The sequence below is a fragment of the Macaca mulatta genome, chromosome 5 (assembly GCF_049350105.2).
Source record: "Macaca mulatta isolate MMU2019108-1 chromosome 5, T2T-MMU8v2.0, whole genome shotgun sequence".
NCBI classification, from domain to species: Eukaryota; Metazoa; Chordata; class Mammalia; order Primates; family Cercopithecidae; genus Macaca; species Macaca mulatta.
Genome location: NC_133410.1, coordinates 108,965,548 through 108,987,349, shown reverse-complemented (window position 1 = coordinate 108,987,349; position 21,802 = coordinate 108,965,548). Strand labels below are relative to the sequence as shown.

Genomic DNA, 21,802 nt, shown 5'->3' with positions numbered 1-21,802 from the left:
TGTTATATGAAAAACCACAAAAAACAAACAAGTTATGTGGTATATTTGTAGTCATGCAGATGAAATGAAATTGCCTAGTGGATAAGTGGCTTCCTTCTAATTGTGAATCTGGGTGCCCTGTAGAGTATTTGAGCATGGAAGTCAGTAACACTGTGTAGCATAATGGTTAAGGTCCAAGCTCTGAAGCCAGACTACCTGGGTTTGAAGTCTGTCACATCATTTCTTAATATCATTCTGCCTCAGTTTTTCCATCTATAAAATTAGAACAATGATTACACCTAACTCATCAAGTTGTTAGGGGGATCAAATAAATTAATACACACATTTAAAAATGTTTCAAGTAGTTCTTGGCACATAGTAAATGCTCTGGAAGTCTTAGCTGTGAATATTGTAATTACTATCATTAAGAATCTAAGGGCTGGGCACCGTGGCTCATGCCTGTAATCCCAGCACTTTGGGAAGCCAAGGCAGGTGGATCACCTGAGGTCAAAAGTTTGAGACCAGCCTGGCCAACATGGCGAAACTCCATCTCTACTAAAAATACAAAAATTAGCTAGGCATGGTGGGGTGCCCCTGTGGTCTCAGCTACTAAGGTCTTGGCTGAGGCATGAGAATTGCTTGAACCTGAGAGGCAGAGGTTGCGTTGAGCCAAGATCGTGCCACTGAACACCAGCCTAGGCAACAGAGCAAGGCTCCCTCTCAAAAGAAAAAAAAAAACCCTAAGATTTTGTGGTATTAAACATGGTTCTCTATAATCAAAAAGTTGATTGCACATTTAGCAAGTTCTCTGTCTTTATTCTTTCATTCTCTTCCTTTGTTTCTTTCCTTTTCCTTTCCTCTTTTACTCTCTTCACCTAGATCTCTGGCTTTATGTCTGCATTCTGATTCTTGGTATTTTTAGTCTTGCCTTAAGTCATACTTTTAATGGCAGTGGTGTGGGCAGAAAGGAGTTGGGAGGATAATGGCAGGCCTGAGCTGTCCACAGCCCAAATATGAGAAGGTAGATACTTCAGTTGTTAGGGGCTCCCACTCCATACCTACCCACATGCCTATTCGGAGGAAAGAACATTTTTCTGTGTGGAGGTGGCATTCATGTTGAAAGGGGATGGTTGATGGTGTTATTTTTGTTCCCCACAAATGTGGATGTTTAAAATAGTGCTTTATTCAATCGGCATAAGTGACACATAGACTATGTATAGTGGTGGAACTGGGCCTGGCAGGTGACAAGGGTCAGATCTCACCAAAACCAAGCATCATGGTTCTCCACCGATAGTACCCAAGGAATCAGCTCTGAGGATGGCCAGCACAGACCCCCATCTTAAGTGGACTGGCAAATTTGTTTGCACAACTACCGAATTGTCTGAAATGGAGGTACCTCAGAGTCAGTGAACTGGGATTTTGGCTTCATTTCCATGGGTCATGCCAGTGGGTCACATTTCCTCTCTGAATCTCCCTCCAAGCTGCACTGTACTCTTGAAGGGTAAGTGTATTGGTTATTATTTTGCTTTTTGACTCAGTGCCCTGCAGGCCTGGAATTCAGCCAGTGTAACTGAATCATGAGGCTGCAGCTCAGGCTATATTTAATTGGAGGTTTATTGTCTTGCCATGGTTCTACAAGTTTAGGGATCTTTTTTCAGATTGATTAAGGCACTCCAGGGATTTGAAGTAGTGTCAATTTTGGCTCCACATATCCTTTTTAGTGACTATAATGAAAAGTTTACTTAAAGTGTTAAGTTTAGTTCTTTGAAAATTGCCCTTTTATAATTTGAGTCACCACAGTAAGGATTCCAGGAGAGATCCTTTTGAACCAAACAGGTCATGTTTCATAGAGTGTAACTTTGGGGGAAAAGGGATGGAATATTCTATTCCTATGAAAAGTTTTACTACCAAAACTCATCTGATTTGGCTCTCCAAAGAAAAAGAAATGCATAGATTTTGAGGCGAATATAAAGCTACCATATGTACCAGGGAGACTTTGAAATATTTCCAGAGTGTCCTTAATTCATTTGAAATGCGTGAAAATTTTGAATTTTATTTAAGAACAAGTGGGGGGAACCATTTAATCAGAAACATGAGAGTGAAAGATGGCTGTGAGGAAAGAATAATTTCATACTTGCTAGACATCGCTATAATAGATTACATAGAACATTTGGCTGATTTGAATTAGAACCCACATGCCTCCTCCACCCCCAACCTTCTCTTTTCATCTCATTAGAGCCTCTTCTTTTTACCCTCAAGTGTGGTTTCGATATGACTAGGGAATGGACACTAAAAATATTTCTGGAATGACGTGACCCTCTCTCGCCCCATCCAGGAAAGGGACAAGGCTTCACAAGAAACAGCACATGCTTTCCTTTCATTTCTGGGAGTCCCGGGGTCAACCTACAGATGCTGCTTCTTCCGTGGCCGATGGCATTCAGACTCCTCGCTGCTGCCGACGGGGCCAGGCAAACAACTGGACAAGACAGCTCAGCTACAGAACACTGGCCACAGTCTCGGCCAGAGCAGCAGCCCCCCAGCCACAGACCACCTCCACCGCCCCATCCAGGAGCCTTCCCACCTCCCTCAGGCTTGCTGCCGCCCCGCCACAGGGGCTGAAGAACTGGGAGGTGGTGGCAGCAGTGGCAGCGGTGCCTACAGCCTTGGGGCCAGTCCAGACACGTGGGACCCTGCTTCGGGCAACTCTGCAGCCCCTCCGGGGCGGGAGACGGACCCAAGGCTTCCCCAGTGCTCACCATTGTCTTTTCCTGTCGCTGAAACCTGGGCAAGGGCTCATAATGGAAGCTGCCCCTCCTGAGCTGAATTCGAAAGCAAGACAGGCGGAGGTAGGGGACGGGGTGAGCAGTGCTCAAGACAGCCAGGAGCTCAAGCAGCAGCTGTGGCCACTTCCCAAGCCTTCAGCCTCCTCCCAGCGAGAAGCGAAATACGTGGAGATGTGCGCTTCAGCTGAAGTCCAGAGGGAGAGTCCCCGGACCATGAAACTTACCCTGGGGCACTGCCCTGGGGATCAGAGGGCCTCTAGGAGCCCAAAGGAGAAAGCCCAAGATGAACCCAGCAGTCAAAAGTGCAAGACTCCAAGCCCCCAGAACAATCCTGCCTCCTCCGAACTCTCTAGATCCCAGCATTCTGCCTCTGAAGAGGGTGGCAACTTCTCATCTTCCTCATCCTCCTCCTCGATGAACAAAGTAGAAGAGGATGGCCTTTCCAAAATGGAGGACTCCACCACATCCACAGGGGCTCTGGCCACCTCTTCTTCATCCTTAGGCTTTGAGAGTGAGACTGGTGAAAGTGAAGGTTGCCAGCCCATGGGAGGAGAAGGAGAGAAAATATCAAGAGGAGGGGGAGGAGGAGGAAAAGGAGGAGGGGGAGGAGGGGCAGGAGATGGAACAGAGTGCAGGGACATTATTGCCAAGTCCCAGGGCAGCAGGGACCCCCCCAAAGTCGAAGAGGCTCACTACATCACCACCCATGAGATCCAGCTGAGTGAGGTGGAACAGGACATGGATTTCGACGTGGGACTGGCCTCCCGCTGGGATTTCGAGGACAACAACGTGATCTACTCATTCGTGGATTATGCTTCCTTTGGTGGCAGCGACGAGACCCCAGGGGACACCACCAGTCTGACCGAAGAGGACGACGACAACAGCTGCTACCTCAGCACCACTCCCAGCACCAACACCACCCGGACGCCCAGCCCTACCAGCAGCGACCTGGCCCGCCCCAATGCAGGCCACAGTGGCCGCGACACCAGCAGCACGGAAGTGGGCAGCGGCCCCTCTGACAGTGGCCCCACTCCCCCACCCACTGGGCCTGGCACTGCCCCCCTGACTGAGGCCTTGCCCGAGACCCCGGAGGCAGCTTCAGGGGCAGCCGCCGCCGCCGCAAGCAGCTGTGGGAGTGCAGCAAGCCAGATCCTCCTATCAATCAAACCGGCTTCCCGGGCTATAAATGAGCCTAGCAACGTGCGTGCAAAGCAAAACATTATTTATGCTGCCAAGCATGAAGGCGACATGAGCCTCCGCGTCTCTACAGCTGCTGAACACAATTCAAGTTCTCTGAAGCAAAACCCGGCTGCAGCAGTGGCTCAGGACCATGCAAAGAAATTCATTGCTGTCCCTGCTCGCCTGCAAACCAGGTGCGGGGCCATCCGGGCAAAGGAGCTGGTGGACTACTCCAGCGGAGCCTCCAGTGCCGTGAGCGAACTGGACGATGCCGACAAAGAGGTGCGTAACCTGACCTCCCGGGCCTTCCGGAGCCTGGCTTACCCCTACTTTGAGGCTCTGAACATCAGCTCCCGGGAGTCCTCCGCCACGCTCTCCGAAGTGGGCTTTGGGCGCTGGTCCACTTTCCTGGACTTAAAATGTGGGGGTGTTGGGGCCAGGGTGGAGCAGAGCCTCCTCAGGAGCAGCGCGGCCTCTGTGGCTGCAGGTCTGAGGAAGGGCAGTGGGGCCCGGGCCACTGCCGACCAGCTCTACATCCAGTCCAAGAAGTCTCAGACCAAGGCCTTGGAGTTCGTGGTTAGCAAAGTCGAGGGGGAAATCAAACATGTGGAGACGCCCCTGTGTTTCCAGAAGCAGGTCCAGACGGGCTCGCGCGTCGTCACCCTTTTGGAGCCCCTGAATGTACGCAGTGAGAGCAAAGCCAGCTCAGCCCCTGGGCCTGGCAGGACCACCAAAGGCCCCGGCAAGGGTCCCGGGTCGGCATACACGGACGACGGCTCCGAGACCTCCGAGGGCAGCAAGCCCGCCTCCCGCGCTGATGGCCCCCAGAAGTCCAAGTTCGCCTCTAGTCTGCTAAAAAATGTCATTTCCAAGAAGATGCAGCGGGAACACGAATTCAAAATGGAGAGGGGAGAAGTCACGGATACATCCCACCACCTCACAGGCACCTCCAAGGAGACGGAGGGCGCCCCCGGGAGCGAGAGGCAGCGAGAGAGGGGCCTGCAGAGGCAGAGCTCTCGTCACTCCGAGGCCGGCTCCGAGTTCACCGTGGTCAGCGTGTCCGACGCGGGCGGGGAGGGGTCCGTGGCGGGCTCCAAATCCCCCGTCTTCAAAGCCAGTACTCCTCGCGAGCGCAGCGCAGGCCCTGGCCGGAATTTCACCGATGGACACACAGAAGTGTGTGAAATTAAAAAGAGTGCCTCAGAGACCGTCAAGGGCATCTTCCTCCGTAGTCAGAACAGTGCGTTCCGGTCATGGAAGGAGAAAGAGGCCGAGAAGCGAGAGGAGCAAGCCCCTATCGGGAAGCTGAAGCTGCCCAAAGGAGGCGACTGGCGGGCTGATCTCGGGGAGATTTCTGCCAGCAAGAACACCATCATGTCACGCCTCTTTGTCCCCAACATCCAGCAGACACCCAAGGACAAGCAGCCGGGGAAGCAGGCCACCAAGTATCCTGCTGCTCAGGCCACTTCCACAGCGGTGATCAGACCCAAGGCTCCCGAAATCAAGATCCGGCTGGGGAGTGTGCAGCAGCCGAGCTCAGACTTCAACATTGCCAAGTTGCTCACACCCAAGCTGGCTGGTGGCAGCGCGTCTAACCTGTTCAAGACCATCGAGGACAATAGCAGGGCACAGCAGAAACTCTTCCGCGGGGACAACCTAGAAAAAGTGCCTCATTTCCAGGTGAGAGACATCAGAGACAAGTCCAAGGCTCCAGGCCCCCTCCACCAGGTGAGAGATGTCAGGAAACTAATTAAAGGGTCAGGGGATAGCAGTGACAAGGGCAGTGTTACCCCAGAGCAGGGGCTGACTGGACCCAAATCCAGGCAGCTGTCTGCAGCAGCTGGCGGATCTGGATCCCTGTCTCCCATGGTGATTACATGCCAGGCTGTAGTGAACCAGAGGGAAGATAGCATGGACCGAGAGCCCAGGGAGAGCATGGGCAAAGGGGGCGGCAGCAGAGTCTTGAATTCCTCCTCCCCAGAAGGGACAGTCTTGGTTCACAGGGCATCTGGCAGGCTGCCTGTGGCTACCATTGCCCCCAATAAGCCCGAGCAGGGCTCATACCTGCCTGTGCTCAAGATTGTCTCCAAGGCTTCCACCCAGAAGACCCCAGAGAAGCTCAAGGAGGAGGAGGTCAAGGAGGAAGGGAAAGCCACAAAGCCAGCCCGGAATGCCCTGGAGAAGCTGACTGCAGCCGTGAGGTCCATGGAAGAGCTGTACAGCTTCAACAGGAATGAGTGGAAGCGCAAAAGCGACCCCTTGCCTATGATGATGGACAGCCACGTGCTGTCGCTCATTGCCAGTGAGGAGAGGGAAGGGGTGGTGGGTGCTGAGGGAGACCACGACAAGCTGTCCAAACGGCTTGGTGAGGTGGAAGAACGGGGCACAGGAAACAAAGCTGGTGTGGTCCTGCGAGGGGCCCCCATAGAACGTCTGCAGCGGAGAAACTCCAACCCCAGCGCTGAGAGTGTGTCTGCCAGGGCAGCGGCCTTTGAGAACCTGGCCAGAGAAAGACCCCGATCTCTCTATATTCCCCATGTCCACAAGGATGTGGAGAGAACACAACCCCTGCAGCCCCTCCCACCACTCCCCAGCAACCGGAACGTGTTCACTGTAAGTGCCAGCAGCATCCAGAAAACTGGGGGTGTCGCTGGCAAGTTCCCACAAGGGCCTTCTCCAGAGAGTCCTTCAGCGGCTAAGGGCATCAAATCGCAGGGACTCCGGTCCCTCAAGATCCCTCCAGCCACCCGGACACCTCCTGATGAGGTGACCAACAGGAAAAGTGGCAGCAATTTGGAGAAGAGCAACAGTGACTGTGAGAATTACCTGACCATCCCTCTTAAAGGAAGCTCTGCTGCAGGGGAATTTCTTAGCAGGCCTGGGGTTTCCAGGGAGGGGCCCCCCAACTCCTCAGCTGCCACTCTCTGTAGTTTACCCCCACTGAGTGCCCGCAGTCAGGTCCCCAGTAGCTCCAAAGGCTCTCAGGTTAGTGGAACCAGCCGACCAGCTTGGCGTACCAAACCTGAAAACCCCCGGGAGACAGTAGCTGCCCCCCAAGGGCCCCAGAGCCCTGAGCATCCCCCCACCACCATCTACCACCAGCCTCCGCTGCCCTTCACTCTACAGGGGGCCCAGCCCCAGGTCCTCTGCTTCTCCCCACCCAGCATGCCTGCTCCTGCACCTGCAGGCTCAGCTCCAGTTCCCACAGACCCCTTCCAGCAGCCACAGCCTCAACAGACCCAGCGTAAGATGCTCCTGGATGTGACAACTGGCCAGTACTATCTGGTGGACACACCAGTACAGCCCATGACCCGGAGACTGTTTGACCCTGAGACAGGGCAGTATGTGGATGTGCCCATGACCTCCCAGCAGCAGGCTGTGGCTCCCATGTCCATCCCTGTGCCTCCCTTGGCCCTGAGTCCTGGGGCTTATGGACCTACCTACATGATTTACCCTGGGTTTCTGCCCACTGTGCTGCCCACAAATGCCCTGCAGCCAACACCAATTGCTCATACTCCAGGAGGCAGTGAGCTCTCCCCAATGGCGGCTGAGCCTTCCAGCAAAGAGGCAGCTGCAGCGTTCACGGAGGCCCCATACTTCATAGCTTCTGGTCAGTCTCCAGCCGCCTCATCCTCCTCAGCCCCAGCAGCCACATCTCAACTTGTAGGGGCCAAGGGCTTTGCCCAGCTGCATGGCAAGCCTGTCATCAGCATTACTTCGCAGCCCCTGGGGCCACGGATCATTGCTCCCCCTTCCTTTGATGGCACCACCATGAGCTTTGTGGTAGAACACAGATGATGGGCAGCCACCAGGAAGTGGAATGAAACACTCCTGGTAAGTGAATTTCACTTTGATAATCAGGTTTAAGAGAGTAAGAACAATAATTTTTTTGTTTGTGTTTGAAGTAAGAGATTTACAACAAAGGAGGCTGTCTCTAAAAATGGATGTTTTGAGAGAATAGAACAAAACCACATCCAATTTACAAAGGGGATAATTTTGCCAGGATTCCCCCCTCTCTCCAGGCTTCAGTCCCCAAGGTCAGCCTTTGCCCTTTGACCTTTTCAGATTGCCTGAGTGTTTTTTCCCACCTGAGAGTAGAAGGGGAGTGAACCTTGGGTCTGTCCTTTCAGTCTGTTGTAAACGTTGTCAGGGCAAAGAAATGAAAATCCAGCTTGGATTTTGTGGAGTGAGCCTCACTCTGCTTGTGACAGCCCCAGGGACAGGAGGCACTGAACATCCTAGGAGGTCATTGCAAAACCCTTCAATCTGTTTGCTCCCCAGAAGTATGGAGAAGCAAAGACAGATGTTTCTTGTAGAAACATTTTCTAAAATCTGCAGAAAAGCTTCTTTCTCCTCTTGTATCTTCCTTTTGAAATTGCTTATAAAAGCGGCTGTATTTTTTAAGCTCTTGTTTTTCAGTTTTCAGATAATCAGAACACATTCTTAGGATGAGTTCAAGGTCTTTAATGTGTCTTACACACACACACACACACACACACAGACACACACACACACGCACACACTTTGATTTCTATGGAGGATTCTGGAGCTGCAGTTACTCCTTGCTTGAATGGAGTTGCTGTGTTTAATCCAGTCCTGTTCAGACTGAACACATTATGCTTTGCTGCTAATCCCCACAAGACTGTTATTTTCATGTCTGCATTCTTTCTTCAGAAAAGAATCAACTTCTACACCTACCCCCAGGTAAAGGAAATCAGAGTAAATAGATTCCTGACACCTAAGTTAATCCAAATGTCCAAACAGGAATCCCTGGAAATACAGTACATGGAACTTGATAGGAAGAGGGAGCTTTACTTGTTCAAACCGGGACACTTCAGGTCAAACACATGACAGGGCAAAGACACCTTCAGATATGAGCGTAAAGGTGTCAGAACTGTGTGGGGACAAACTTGCCCCTTACACTCCTGTTCTCTTCAGATGGGGAAAGGGTGATATTATAAATGCTTCTAGGACTTTCAGTCTTTGGTAAGATCATATTCTTAACCAAAAAAAAAAAAAAAGAAGAAGAGAAATCCTATTTATGCTTCTATAATAAAAAATAAGTTATTTCTCTCTTCTCTGTTATAATTGAAAAGGAACGGGAATATTGTTGCTTTGTGCAATGAAAGAGCCTTCATTCTGGAGTTAGGATCATTGGATTTTGGAGTCACACAGCTTCTCACCAGCTGTGTGATGTTGGGCATTACAAGCTTTTTAGCATTCATGTGTCATCTCTAGTGGGGACAATAATATCTAACCCTAAACATGTATCTAAATATCAGATGATATAACAGTGTATTGCAAGCTAAAAATTTTGTTCAAATTAAGGGATTGTTACTGAATATTATTACACTTATTGGACTGTAAGACAACATTAGGCATTGTTTAAAAAACCCTTAAACCTTTCTCTAAGAATTCAGTTGAAAGCACAAGCCTCATTTTAGCTGCAATCTAGAAATACATTATTTTAATTATTCTTCTGGGAGAGTCTGCAACAGGCACTGTGTGATGATAACATATAAAGAGGGGAGGGAGAAAATTAAAGCCAAATAAGTCATATTTTGTTTAGTGTAGAAAATTAAAAAAAATATTCAATATGCATGGGTAGGAAACTCAGAATTAGAGAATTAGTTTCGCAGAAGGAAAAGAGTAGCCTATAGGCAAAAGTATTTTAATCGCTTAGACAGGTGGTGTGTTTACCTAGGGCTGTTTGGGACCAGCTAATGCTATGAGACCTTTGTGCAAGCTGTGAAGGTACAGAAGCAAGGGGAAGGGAGGACAAGGAAGAGAGGAGGGAGGATCGGGCACACACTTGCACAGTATCCTCTTAAGCAGCTGCCTTTGGCCTTTCTCCTGTCTGTTGAGTCTAGAGAGATTAGACTTGGGGTTGTTTCCAATAGACACAGATATGCATTAGAGTTTTTAGCATTTGGGACTTGAATGGTGATATTTGAAAATTTTTCCCTTTTTGAAAGCACGACCTTTATTTTAGTAAATAAAGCCCTAAAGATAGACAGAAAAGCCAAATCTGGTTGGCAACTAAAGATTAGCTTTTTGTATGTAGGCAAAAGTTGACTTAGCCAAATTGAAATAATGAATTAAAAATTTTTCAAAATTCACGTTTTTGAACATTCAATACCACCCTCCAAAGAAAAGCCAGATGGATTTTTTTTAAGTGTGTAATTCTTCTCCTTGTGTAAAAAATTGTAAGTACTGTTCAGATATTTCAAGATGCTCATATAGATGGTCAGTGTGAGAAATCTTGAAAGGTGATTTCAGGTCAAAATTTCCTTTAAAAACCAGACTTATTGCAGATATTTGTTTTGAGGTAGGGTAGATTTATGTGCTCTTTTCAAATGAAAATTTATGTAAATTATTTTTATCTGACCACAATATTTCACAGAGAAGAAAACTGGGACTTAGAAAGAAATGGTTTGCTGAGGTCCCCAGAGAATGAGACAACCAGGATGTTTAGAACCAGCTCTTAACTCCTGGGCGACACCATGCTCCCTGCAGACCACTCTGTGTTCCTTGGTGTGATGCATGGAGCAAAAAAGGGACAGTAAAGAAGGTGTAATAAGCTCTGAACTGGCAGCAAGGACACCTGGGATCTACTCTGTGGTGGCATTTGGCCATTAACCATCTGTGTTTCCATTTGCCTCTCTGGACATTTGTAAAATGAATGTTTCAACAAAATGCGCTAATTCAACAAGCATGAATTACATGCCTACATTCCACCAGCCACTATGTACTCCCTGTTGGGGCCATAAACCCACATACAGATAACACAAATGAGGGGCTTACACTCCAGCAGGAGACAAACTTGTACACACAAAACTACAAAACAAGTGTTCAAGAACTGTCATAACCTTTAAGATTCCTTCCAGTTCAAATAATAAGTATTTCATCATCTATTTTTAGCACCACATTGCAACAGGGAGCTTCACTTTTTTTCCTTCCCGTATATATTTGGACATAAACAGCTGCTGTTATCTTTTTCTGATTATTCTCTTATAAATGTTCCCTTATTAAAAAAATTTTTATAGGTGAGTTTTTCTCACTTCTCTTCATCCTGTGGTCAATATTCCAGTATTTCTCAGATTTTGCCATGCTACACCACATCTAAAAAGTAATAATATTGTTCATTTTATTATTATTTAGGACTCCCATCTCACACTGTGATTAATGGACAAGGCTGTGTACCACCTGGGACCCAACTGCTCAGGTGGCTACAGCAGTAACCCAATTGCAACACACCAGTGCACTAGGCACACCAGCTGCAAAACTTCACCACTTTCTTTTTCATTGTTGTTAGGCCTTTTTGTCTGTCTATTTTGGTTTTTAATGTTCCCTCTTCACATGATCTTTGAAAACTTTTTAATGAGTTTTTTTTTTTTTTTAAGATTTCTGTTATTTGAGGCACATGGCTATATTTTTCTCTTCCTGACATACTTTCCTGCCCATCCACTTAGATGCTATATTTTTGTTTTAAGATTTTATTTGAGACTTGATACTAAATACAATTTACAAGGGCATAAAGATAAAATAAATATGTAATGTTAATAAAAGAAAACTTTCATTGGCACAAATAGTGGATATCAGCCTAAGGGAACTGCAATTATTTTGTTTCATTTTTATGTCCTTTTTCTCTTTTTACCGTAAGCCTTTGTTTCTTCATTTCTCCCTGTGTTTCATGTTGCTCCTGCATTGTTGGTCTTTCTTTTCTATTTACTTCATCAGAGTTATTTCTACCCCCTGTATAGGGCCCCATGCATCAGCAACAGAAGTAGGAAGAGCAAGGGCTGGATTCAGGGAGAGCTGTTTTATTATTCTAAGGGGTCCCTAGACTGGTCCTTAGATTATCAAACCCAGTCTCTTTGTACTAAAATTCCAAGAGGAAATTGGCACATAGAGAGATTAAGTGACCCTTCCTTAGTCACAGAACTGGGACTCAAAACCTAAATATTCCATGCCAAAGTCTTTTCCTTTTTTAGAGGTGGAGTCACTACATTGCCCAGGCTGGAGTGCAGTGGTGCATAGGCGTTTTCTTCTTGCTGTCCATTTCTCCTTTTCCTTTTCTCCCTAAGGCCACTTTTCTTTGGAGTTACTTCCTGGTGTCTGTCACACTAGTCTGTCTTTTTCCCATTGCCATTTACTTGAGAATTTATTTTCTGTCCTTTGCTTTTTTTTTTGGCAACTTGTTCCTTACTGTGGTTTCTCATTTTCCATTCACTGCAACTTGATTTAGTTCAATGTGCCGCCACCTTACTTCTTCCCTTTTCCTCACTTTTTTTGTAGTTTGTTTTTATCACAGATTAGACCGCTTAAAGGGTAGGACCGGGTGGGTTCTCCAGCTCCCTCACCTGAATGTTCTTAAAGCATTGTACTTGCAGCCCAGGCAAGTCATCTGAGGGACAGGGACTTTGGTGACTCAGCGCATGCAGGCCAGGTAGCTAATCCGCAGGCTATAACCTAGACATTTTATTTTCACTTCGTTCCATAATTACCTTCATGAATTGATTAGTTTACTTCTATTTTCCCCACTAACTTGGTAGTGACTTCCTCTCCCAATTATTGTATATAGCTGCCGTTTTCTTTTATCTTCTTAATGTATTTTTTTGTTTTTGCCTTTTCTTTTCTCCCTTTCCCTTTAATTGCATTGTGGCTTTCCTCTAGCTTACTATTTCATACCTTTCTTCACAATTCCACTGCCTTTATATTTTCTTTTTTAACTTACCTAAAATTAATAAAAAATGAAAAGTAATAGCTAGTGTGTATGAATCATTTAGTATATACCAAGACTTAACATCATTGAATTTCTAACACAGGTAGGTACTATTTTTAATCTCTGTTTGACAAATTAAACATTAACTTGTCCCACATCAACAGCTATTGAAATCCAGGCACTTGGAGCTCCATGCCCGTTCTTTTATAGATCACCCCCTTGTTCATTATTTGTCTTATTCTCTGCTTTCTGGTCTCAGTTCTTTGTTGTAAATTGTACCTCTTCCCTTATCTGTTCTTTGTGTCAGGACTCTCCCACTACCTAACTTCTCCAAAATTTTTCAGCCCTTGCATTTTTCCTCTCAGCTACATCAGTCCGCTAAAGGGTTAATTATATGAAACATTAAAGTCCTTGTGGATGGGAGAAGAGAACACAGTTGGCATTTGACTGGCTGCCCTGCTGCTAATTTTCCAAACTTCTGTTTCATTCAGAGGAAATAGAATCTTCTGGCCATTTTACTGCCGTGGAGTGTGTGTGTGTGTGTGTGTGTGTGTGTGTGTGTGTGTGTTGTGGTTTGGGGCAAAGGGCAGGGAAAGGGAATAAGGTAAGAAACTGACCCTGAATCTGTCAGTGTTCAGCATATACTAAAACTCTGTGTGTGCTTTTCATTTATTAAAAAACTAGCTGTCCTTAGAACACTGTATGCCCCAAAAAGAAACCTGAGCCAGCTTAAGGACTCCTAGGAGCTGTGGCTCCCAGCGGTGGGAGAATTTTTGTTTATGTAAAGCAGAAGAATGTGGGGTATAAAGGTAAGGGTGAAATCTTCTTGGATGCCAGTGAATTAAAGCATTTTAGTTGAAGGGGAGCTGTGTGGCTTTTACTAAAGCACAAGTACGTGTGCCTTGAAGTCAGGCAACCCCAACTCAGATTCTAATACTGTTACTTACTAGTCTAAGTAACTAATCTTACTTACTAGTCACAGTGTAGTCCAGGCAAGTGACTTGCTGTCACTGAGCCTCATTTTCCTCATCTGTAAAATGGGGTACATTTCAGGAGAGTAGTGAAGACTGAATTACAGAACCATGACAGAAGACAGCACATATACATGGCATGTAGTAAGTGTTCAAGTTCCCTCATAAATGCCTCAGAATCCCCTTATCTTCTCAGGGCCCTTCACCAGAGCAGAAAATCAGCTCTTATCAATGCAGACTCCCAGGGTAAGCATCATGGACCTGTGCCCAGGATTGCTCTGTATTTCCCCAAACCGGAGGCAGTGCCCACAGCTCTGCAGTCCTCTTTGAGCTAGCTGGCTCAGGGCAGGCCAGTTGGCTGTGTGTCAGGGTACTCTAGTATCCCCCAAGGCCTTCCAGAATGTTATACAACTCTGAGCATAGCTTGCCAGCTGTGTGTGGTGATTTTCCCCTCTGTCTGGGCACAGGCCGGCGTGGAGAAAGGGAAAATCTGACCCAGGATCCCTGTTGAACTCTGTCATGTGTTCTGGTCCTAAAACCGTGGGAAGTCATCCAGTTAAACTCCCTGGTGACACAGTGTAGTCATCCTTCATCTTTACTGACTTCTTCATGATCCATTCCACTGCAGCAAATGTTTGTGAGGCCTCTGACAGGTTAGCTATATTGGCGATTTTTATTACTTTGTCTTTAATAGGAATTGGGAGCAACTTTACTAATTCTCAATTTCAAATCAAATTCCTCTGAAATTAGTGTAAGCAGAAGCGATATTCTGTGAATATCCAAAAAGGCAGTATCTATACTATCAATCCCTAAATATGATCCTAGTAGATTGTATAACCAGATTTCTCCTTCATTTCTCAGACTATTAGTGTCCTATAGTGCAATGTCTCTCTTGACTGTTTCTTTCTTTTCTGTCTCTCTGTCTCCCTTCAATGTCTTCTCACTGCTCAAGGAGTCTTTGCAAACCTTGCCTTGTGATAGGACTCAGCCAGAGTTGTTGTCAAATCCTTGGATCCACATTGAAATTATTCTTCTGAGTCCCATATTTTCTTTTCTCCCTCTTGTAATCAAATTTTATTTTTCTATTGCTGCTTTTGATGTCCTAAGGTAGAAAAACTTACATTTAGCACATGAGGGGTCTCCAAATTCACAACGGTCCCTTTCATCTTGCAGGTCATTCCTCAATATAAAATACAACACAATAAAATAAACATGGAGTATATACATATGAGCTTAAAAATTATTCTTATGGACTTCTTTTTTAAAACACATATTTAAACAGGTTTGTTTCTAGATGACAGAATTAAAATGTCCCTTGCCTTGCTACTCTGAGTGCATATAATTGGCTAGACAGCTGTTATTTGATACTTTTGGGAGGTTATTTTTCACATGAGTCTTCTTAATCCCTAACAAATATTACCTGTAGGCCACTCTATTTCTGTTTTCATAATATTGTGTTCAAATATCAACTCCCAAATGTTTAAAAAAAAAAAAAAAAAAGCTTACTTAGGCAGAGTTCTGGTAGATATGCTAGAACTTATGTGGAGATAGAGAGAAAAGGCTAACCTTCAGTAAGCTTTTAAACATGTCAATGCTATTCTAGAATTGATTTAACTAAGTTAGGTTCTAATCAGTACATCTTATTTTAAACAAAATGTACTATGTGAATTTCGACATAATTTAAGTACTGGTCATTTGCTTTACAAGAATTCTCAGTATGGAGTTTACTCATTTAATAAGATTGATAACTAAATTTCAAATATTTCCATTTAGCTTAAATATTTCTGCATGCTAATGTTAGAAATACATCTATTATTTTATCTTTGCTATGAATGATTTCAATGAAACTGAGCATTTAACTTTAAAGTCATTTTTGAAGAGTTGATTAGATTTGATTCAAGTTCCAGTTGGGGCAATTTCTCGAAGTTGGCATAATGTTCAGTAAGTTCATAAACACATTTGCCAAGCACATTTTAAAATGTTAACTTCATTGTTGACATTGAAATTAGCCAAACAGTTAAATAAAATGGATTTTAATATTTTTTTTTGTTTCGTAAAAGTGAAATTTGCTTTTAGAACTAAAAATGTTTTCCTTGACTATGTTTTTTTTTTAAATTTTTTTATTTTATAGGAGCAAGACAAAAAGATGGACTATTCTTCTTTAATCTGGAATTTGCATTGTAATAGCACTAAGAATTAATTCATCTGGAAAACTTCTTCCACATGTGTTATTCTTAATTTTTGCTGCTTATAAGCCAAGTGTGTAAGTTTCTGTATTTTTCTGAATAACCCTCTTAAGGCAGTTTTTATTTTAATTTTATTAAGTTGATTGAATGGTTGCATTTTTTCCCTTTATGACTATTTCTTTTTATACTTCAACACAAGATATAAACTTTCTATTCACCTCCTTTCCCCCTGTACTTGTGACTAGACAAACAATTCCTTTGTTCCCATTGTTCAGTCAAAACATGCAACAGAATGGGATTGATTCTGTTGTGAACCAAGCTAGCAAATCAGTAATTTGGATCACGAATCTCCTTATAGGTTCTTGGAATATATCAAGACTAGCTGGCTGAGTTGTAGTACATATTTAAGTTTGCAATATGGTGGTCTGCTCTTTGAATAATATATCAGCCAAACCTACCCATGCTCTTGGTTATGCTCTATGTGTTATTTTATTAGGTTTGGCATGATTTCAAATGTGATTGTGAAAAATGGTGGTTTTAATGTTTGTGCTTTATTTTATTTTTCCCATTTGTACAATGCCACAACACTATTTGTTGTCTTAAAATAGAATAGCTTGAAATACTGGAAAGCCAATGATTGCATCTAAAATTAAGTACTTAGTCTCAGAAAGGTATAAAATATCTATTTTCCTTTAAGAATCCAACTATTTTTGTGGGTGTATAGCATTTTTCTTTTCTTCAGTAATTCCCTCCATAGTTGCATACTCATGTCTCTCATGGATTGTTTGGAGTTTAAAGAGTGACCCTTTGGGGCAGTAGAGTAGAATACGGCACTAATTCAGTGGCTCTGATTCACTCCAGCCCTAGCCTTGCTATCCCAATAACAGTAACCTAGAGTTACAACACTTGCTCCTTATGAGGCAGGTTTGAAGAGATGTCAAGAATCCAAATCACGGAATCTTTTATCGACATTCAGTACTGTCTCAGTTGTAACCCAATTCTGAAGGCTATTTGAGTGAGTGAGTGCAGTGAGTCTTGAAGACTGGAAGACTTGATTGAACAGATAAATATTTAGCTTGCCATAATAAGTGTATCGATAGATACTTGGCAAATGTTACGTTGAAATATTACTTAATTACTTTTTAAAGGAATAATTTGAAGTTTTTCTCAGGCTTTTTTTTTTTTTTTTTTTTGAGAATCTCCCTTTATTTACCAATTTGTTGAAAGATAAAGCATTCTGGTAATTTTTTTAATGCCCTATTATTATTTTAATCATCAGCAATATTTTATTTCTGCTTAAAATTTCTTCATAAGCCACAGAGTTTTATGCTACTCATGACAAAAAGTGTGAGTAAAAAACTATGAAACTGAGTTTTGTATGATTTATATAATCTTGTTACTTTGTAGTTATGCTTCCCATCTCGGACTCTTAAAAAAAACTTAATTTAACTTTCAGGGTCTTCCTTGAAGGGATCTTACTCTGAAAAAAGCTTCTCTTGGGTATAGGGAAAGGTTTGAGGCAGGAATAGTCAACTCTGATCATGATTCAATTGCTTGTTGTGCTGATGAGCTATGAAATGAAGCTATAGACTTTATGAGATACGAAATACGAAACATAGTCTCTATGCATAAAAAAGACGCCCTTGTGCCAAATTCAAGAAAAAGATATTTCTTTATCCTAGAGGTCTTCTTACCCAGGCATATCAATCAATTCCCCCCAGAACTTACCGAGGTTTTCTCCACTGGGGAACAAATCTTACAGCATCAGAGCTTCCTCGTTTTCAGAAGAGATTGGCTAGGTATAAGGTAACTTAATATTGACCCAAGAAAGTAGAATCCCTTTCAGAAATCTTTACACTTATTTTACTGAAAGCAGCACCAAGAAACCTCCAGTATTTGAATACACCTGGTGAAACCTATATAGGATTTGGGTGGATAGTACCAAACTTGGTAAGACTGGTTTAAAGCCAAATGTGACTTTCAGGAAAAACCAGTGGCCATGTTGAGTAGTGACCGCTCACTCGCCAACTCTTCAAAAAGAGAAACAACTCCTTCCCTAGAAAATGTGGTAGAGTTGAGAGTTTGGGGCCCATAATCTATGTATCAGTGTTTCTCGCCAGCAGATTTGAGTTTTAAATTCTCACATTGAGGTAAATTAGGACACAAACTAAGGAAAGAAAGAAAAAGCTTTTCATTTGTTTGTTCTATACAAGAGACTTCACCTTTTAGGAAGTTGCCAAGGACACAGTGATGTCCAAGTGGTTAAAAACGCAACTTTTAAATAATGTTCTATTAATATCACGTCATCTATTGATAATTTTATGGTTCTCTATTTCACCAAATCATACAAAGCTGCTAGGCCATTCACTACCTCCAGTGATAGGAAAAAATATTTTCACAGGCATGAGGTAAATCTCAATCTTTATTTTTATTGTTTTGTCATTTCTTGAGGTTGCATGAATATTTGAATGAAGTAATATACCCTTCCTTTTATAACTCAGGTGGAATCAAACAAGAGTCTAGGAAGCCTTCTGACCTATAAAACTGTTACTCTAATAATGTCCCTTTAGCTACTGAACTTCCCCTTTATTTTTTATTACTATAATACCATTAGTAAAACATTTCCTAAATAGTGCCTTGAACTTGAATCTAATCAGATTTGCAGAGTCTGGCTTTTATAATATCCTCTTAGGGTTATATGTGTGGCTCAGTTTTCCAGAAGGGCCACTTTTTACTTCTTGATAAAATGGTCATATTTGAAATCTGTTCCATTTCAATCGTTTCTGGAAAACTGAACACATTTGTAACCATATAAAAATTTAATTCACCAGAATGTATTTTTTTTAAAAGTACTCACTGAAATTGCCCTCAGGATTAAGTGAAGGCCCAGATACGTAGGTAATGACATAGCAGATAGGCTCTCTATATGTCCATTTATCATGGAGTAAATAAGCTAAAGCAAATTACACTTTATATCTTTATAACAAATCTCAACTATTGACACGCATTTCTAATACATCCTTATGTCACTGGAAATATCTGGTGATATAAATTCCTTTTTCTTATTTTCAAATTTGACATTATCATCTTTACCTCTTAAAAAGATACATCTTAATTGTTTTCATACTTCATAGAAATCAAAGTCTGTGTTTGCTACAAATTGAATGCTCACATTACCTGAAATAATACTTTGGACTGCAGGACAGGACAGTATTGATTCCTAAGTAGATTGACTATAATCTCATGATAAGTATGTATATGTGCATGGGAAAACAACATTCAACAATAGTCTTTGTGTTTAAAAACTATCATGGTATACATTTACTTATGTGGTGCTTGAGGAGTTTCATTCTACAGTTTACAAGGTGTAGGTTTGCACCCCAAATTCTCAGGGTATGCTATTTCACCCAAATACTTGAAAGAAAAAGGTGCCCTGTATTTTATCAGTACTGTTAAGGGGGAAATTTTTTGTGTAAGTTTGTTTGAGAAAACTGCTTATAAAAATCAAATTCACAAAATTTGTTAGGCTTTCACATAATTTCTAAGGAGATATATGTAGAAATAAGATATATATTATCAAAAGACTGCTTATATATTCTTAACTAACTTCTGGGTCCTAAGTAGACCTCACAGGTGCATAAAATCATTAATAAAGCATGTAGCACTTGCTAATTGGTGCCTTAAGCTTGAATCTAATCAGAATTGCAGACTCTGGTCCTCTGGGGTAAAAAACATGTCCATCTGTGGCATGTGTGAGTACTAGGCCCAGGGGAAGAGTCTGAAAATTGAACTCCTTTGTATGTCCTGTGTCTCAGAAGAGAGCTGAATGTTCAGAGCAGCGTTTGTAAGCTGTTAACATTCAGTATTTCATGTTGCAACTAGAACACATTAGATTTATTCTTGTTTAATTCATCATGGTGCAGAATAAAACACACATACACATCTGATTTGATTTCTTTTTTCTTTTTTTAAGTTTCATAATTGCTTTTTATGGCTAGTGTTAATGGCAAGAAGTCCTTCCCAGGGCTCCCTGAATAACCTACCATACCTGTATCCACAGCAGGTGATGCTTTCTTTTTATCCCCACTTTGAAGACATGTGTTTCTGTATTTACATATAAATTATACTATTGTATAGTAAAGACAGCAGTGGTTGAAAAGAATGTGAACACTGTAGAAGTTATGTTGGAAAAGAGGAGAGTAAATTGTGTGATTAATGGGGAAGGATGTTGGATAATGTTATACCCCGGACTATGAAAAAAGCTGGTGGTAAATGGGAAGAATGTGAAATTTTAAACTGCTCTCAACATAGGAATCTTGGTGGAAAAGGTTCCTACCAGAGGTCTGATATGATTCAATTGTAGAATGCAATAAACTTGGCCAAGGGAACTTTGAATCCAGCCAAGGGGACTTTGAATCTCAACAGCTCTGAGAATCACATTTTCAGTGCATTGAATATGGAGTAAACTATTTAGACAAGGATTCTGTGAGACTAGCCTACTTACCTTTAATTGCCAGCATTTGTAAATGATTGTGCAATCTTGTGTAATGGTCTTTTATTTTGACTGTTTTGGAAAAAAAAAGTTTTATTGGTTTTTTTTTTTCCCAGTAAAAATTACTTCAAAGAAAACACGCATTGTCTGTCTTTATTTTAACTCAAAAAACAAGCTTTGGATAGTTTTATTTTCTTCTACTTTAAATCCTTCATTTAATTAAAATACTCTATTAGTATTTCACATCCAGGTACTATTCATTTTCTATTGCTGTGGTAACAAATGACCACAAATTTAGTGGCTTAAGACAACATAAATTTATGATCTTACAGCTCTGGCTGTCAGAAGTCTGGTACTGATTTTTGCCTGTACCCAGAGTATTTTACTTCCTGTACCCAGAGTATTTTGGCCAACCTAAGGAGTCTGATCTCAGCTCATTAAGTAGCATTGTGAGGAACACCTACAAAAGTGCTGACACTCCACTGACACCAAAGAGCAACACAGACAACCTGTGTGCCTGAGAGTCCACACTGGGGCCCCAGAAAGTAATGTGACCATCCCTCTCAGAAACTACATATCAGAGACATACATTTTGGAAATCTACTGCACAATGAAGATTAATGCTGTAATATGTCCCTTAAATAATCCACTAGTCAGGTAAGATCACTATAAACCTTAAGATTAAGGCCCCAAAACGCTTGAACCTGTATTCCACAAAGACAGACATCCAGGATTCCTCACATCTGTCTAGTGGTTGGGGAATATAAAGCAAGAAAGGAAATTAAGGGCAGTTTCAGATCTTATATGTCACTTCTGAGTCACCTCTGGCTTCCGGGTCTTGTTTCTAATGAATTCTCAAACTACAGTCTCCACTTTGCATCAAGTATGCGCCATTTTTCTCTGCATTGCATTGCCCTGCCAGCCTTCATTGCAGCATGCTCACCCAATCCTGAGTATTTCAGAAACAGGGACTGTATGTGTGCCAGGATTTGGCTGAAGGTTTACTGTAACTCGATGGAGATTAGCAGGTAGTTCATCATATGGCAGGCAGCTGCATTAGCATACACCTTAAACCTGAACCACTGGCATTCCTATTCTTAAATAGCCTCATGCCATCTCTGGCAAAATGTCATTTTCACTGGTCGTTGAGTTTATTTGTGCTCCAGATACTCTCCTAATTGCTAGAGCCCTCTCTTCCCTCCATCCTCCACTTCCCCTGCTTCCTAGGTTTCTGACTTCCAATCCTCCACGTTTCTGTAATTTCTTGTATAAAGCAATTTACCTATCTAATGATCCCTACTGATGCAGACCCACTACACTATATCCAGAAGATCTTACTTTCATAAACAAGCATGCCCATTGTTCTAGTAATGTATTGCTGAGAAACAATCTACCTCAAAACTTAGTGGCTAAAAACAACAAAAATTCTTCGTTTAGCTCATGAATCTGCAATTCAGGCAGGGCTCAGCATGGCAGGTTTGGCTGTG

General features: G+C 42.9%; 1 protein-coding gene across 1 annotated transcript; it reads left to right on the top strand.

The window, feature by feature from the left end:
- Window positions 1-817: 817 nt before the first annotated feature.
- Window positions 818-20,452, top strand: C5H4orf54 (chromosome 5 C4orf54 homolog). The gene is made up of 2 exons (XM_001099986.5): window positions 818-7,775; window positions 15,769-20,452. Exon 1 carries the CDS (start codon window positions 2,346-2,348, stop codon window positions 7,737-7,739), a length of 5,394 nt encoding a protein of 1,797 aa, XP_001099986.3. The 5' UTR covers window positions 818-2,345; the 3' UTR covers window positions 7,740-7,775; window positions 15,769-20,452.
- The last annotated feature ends 1,350 nt before the right edge of the window (window positions 20,453-21,802 follow it).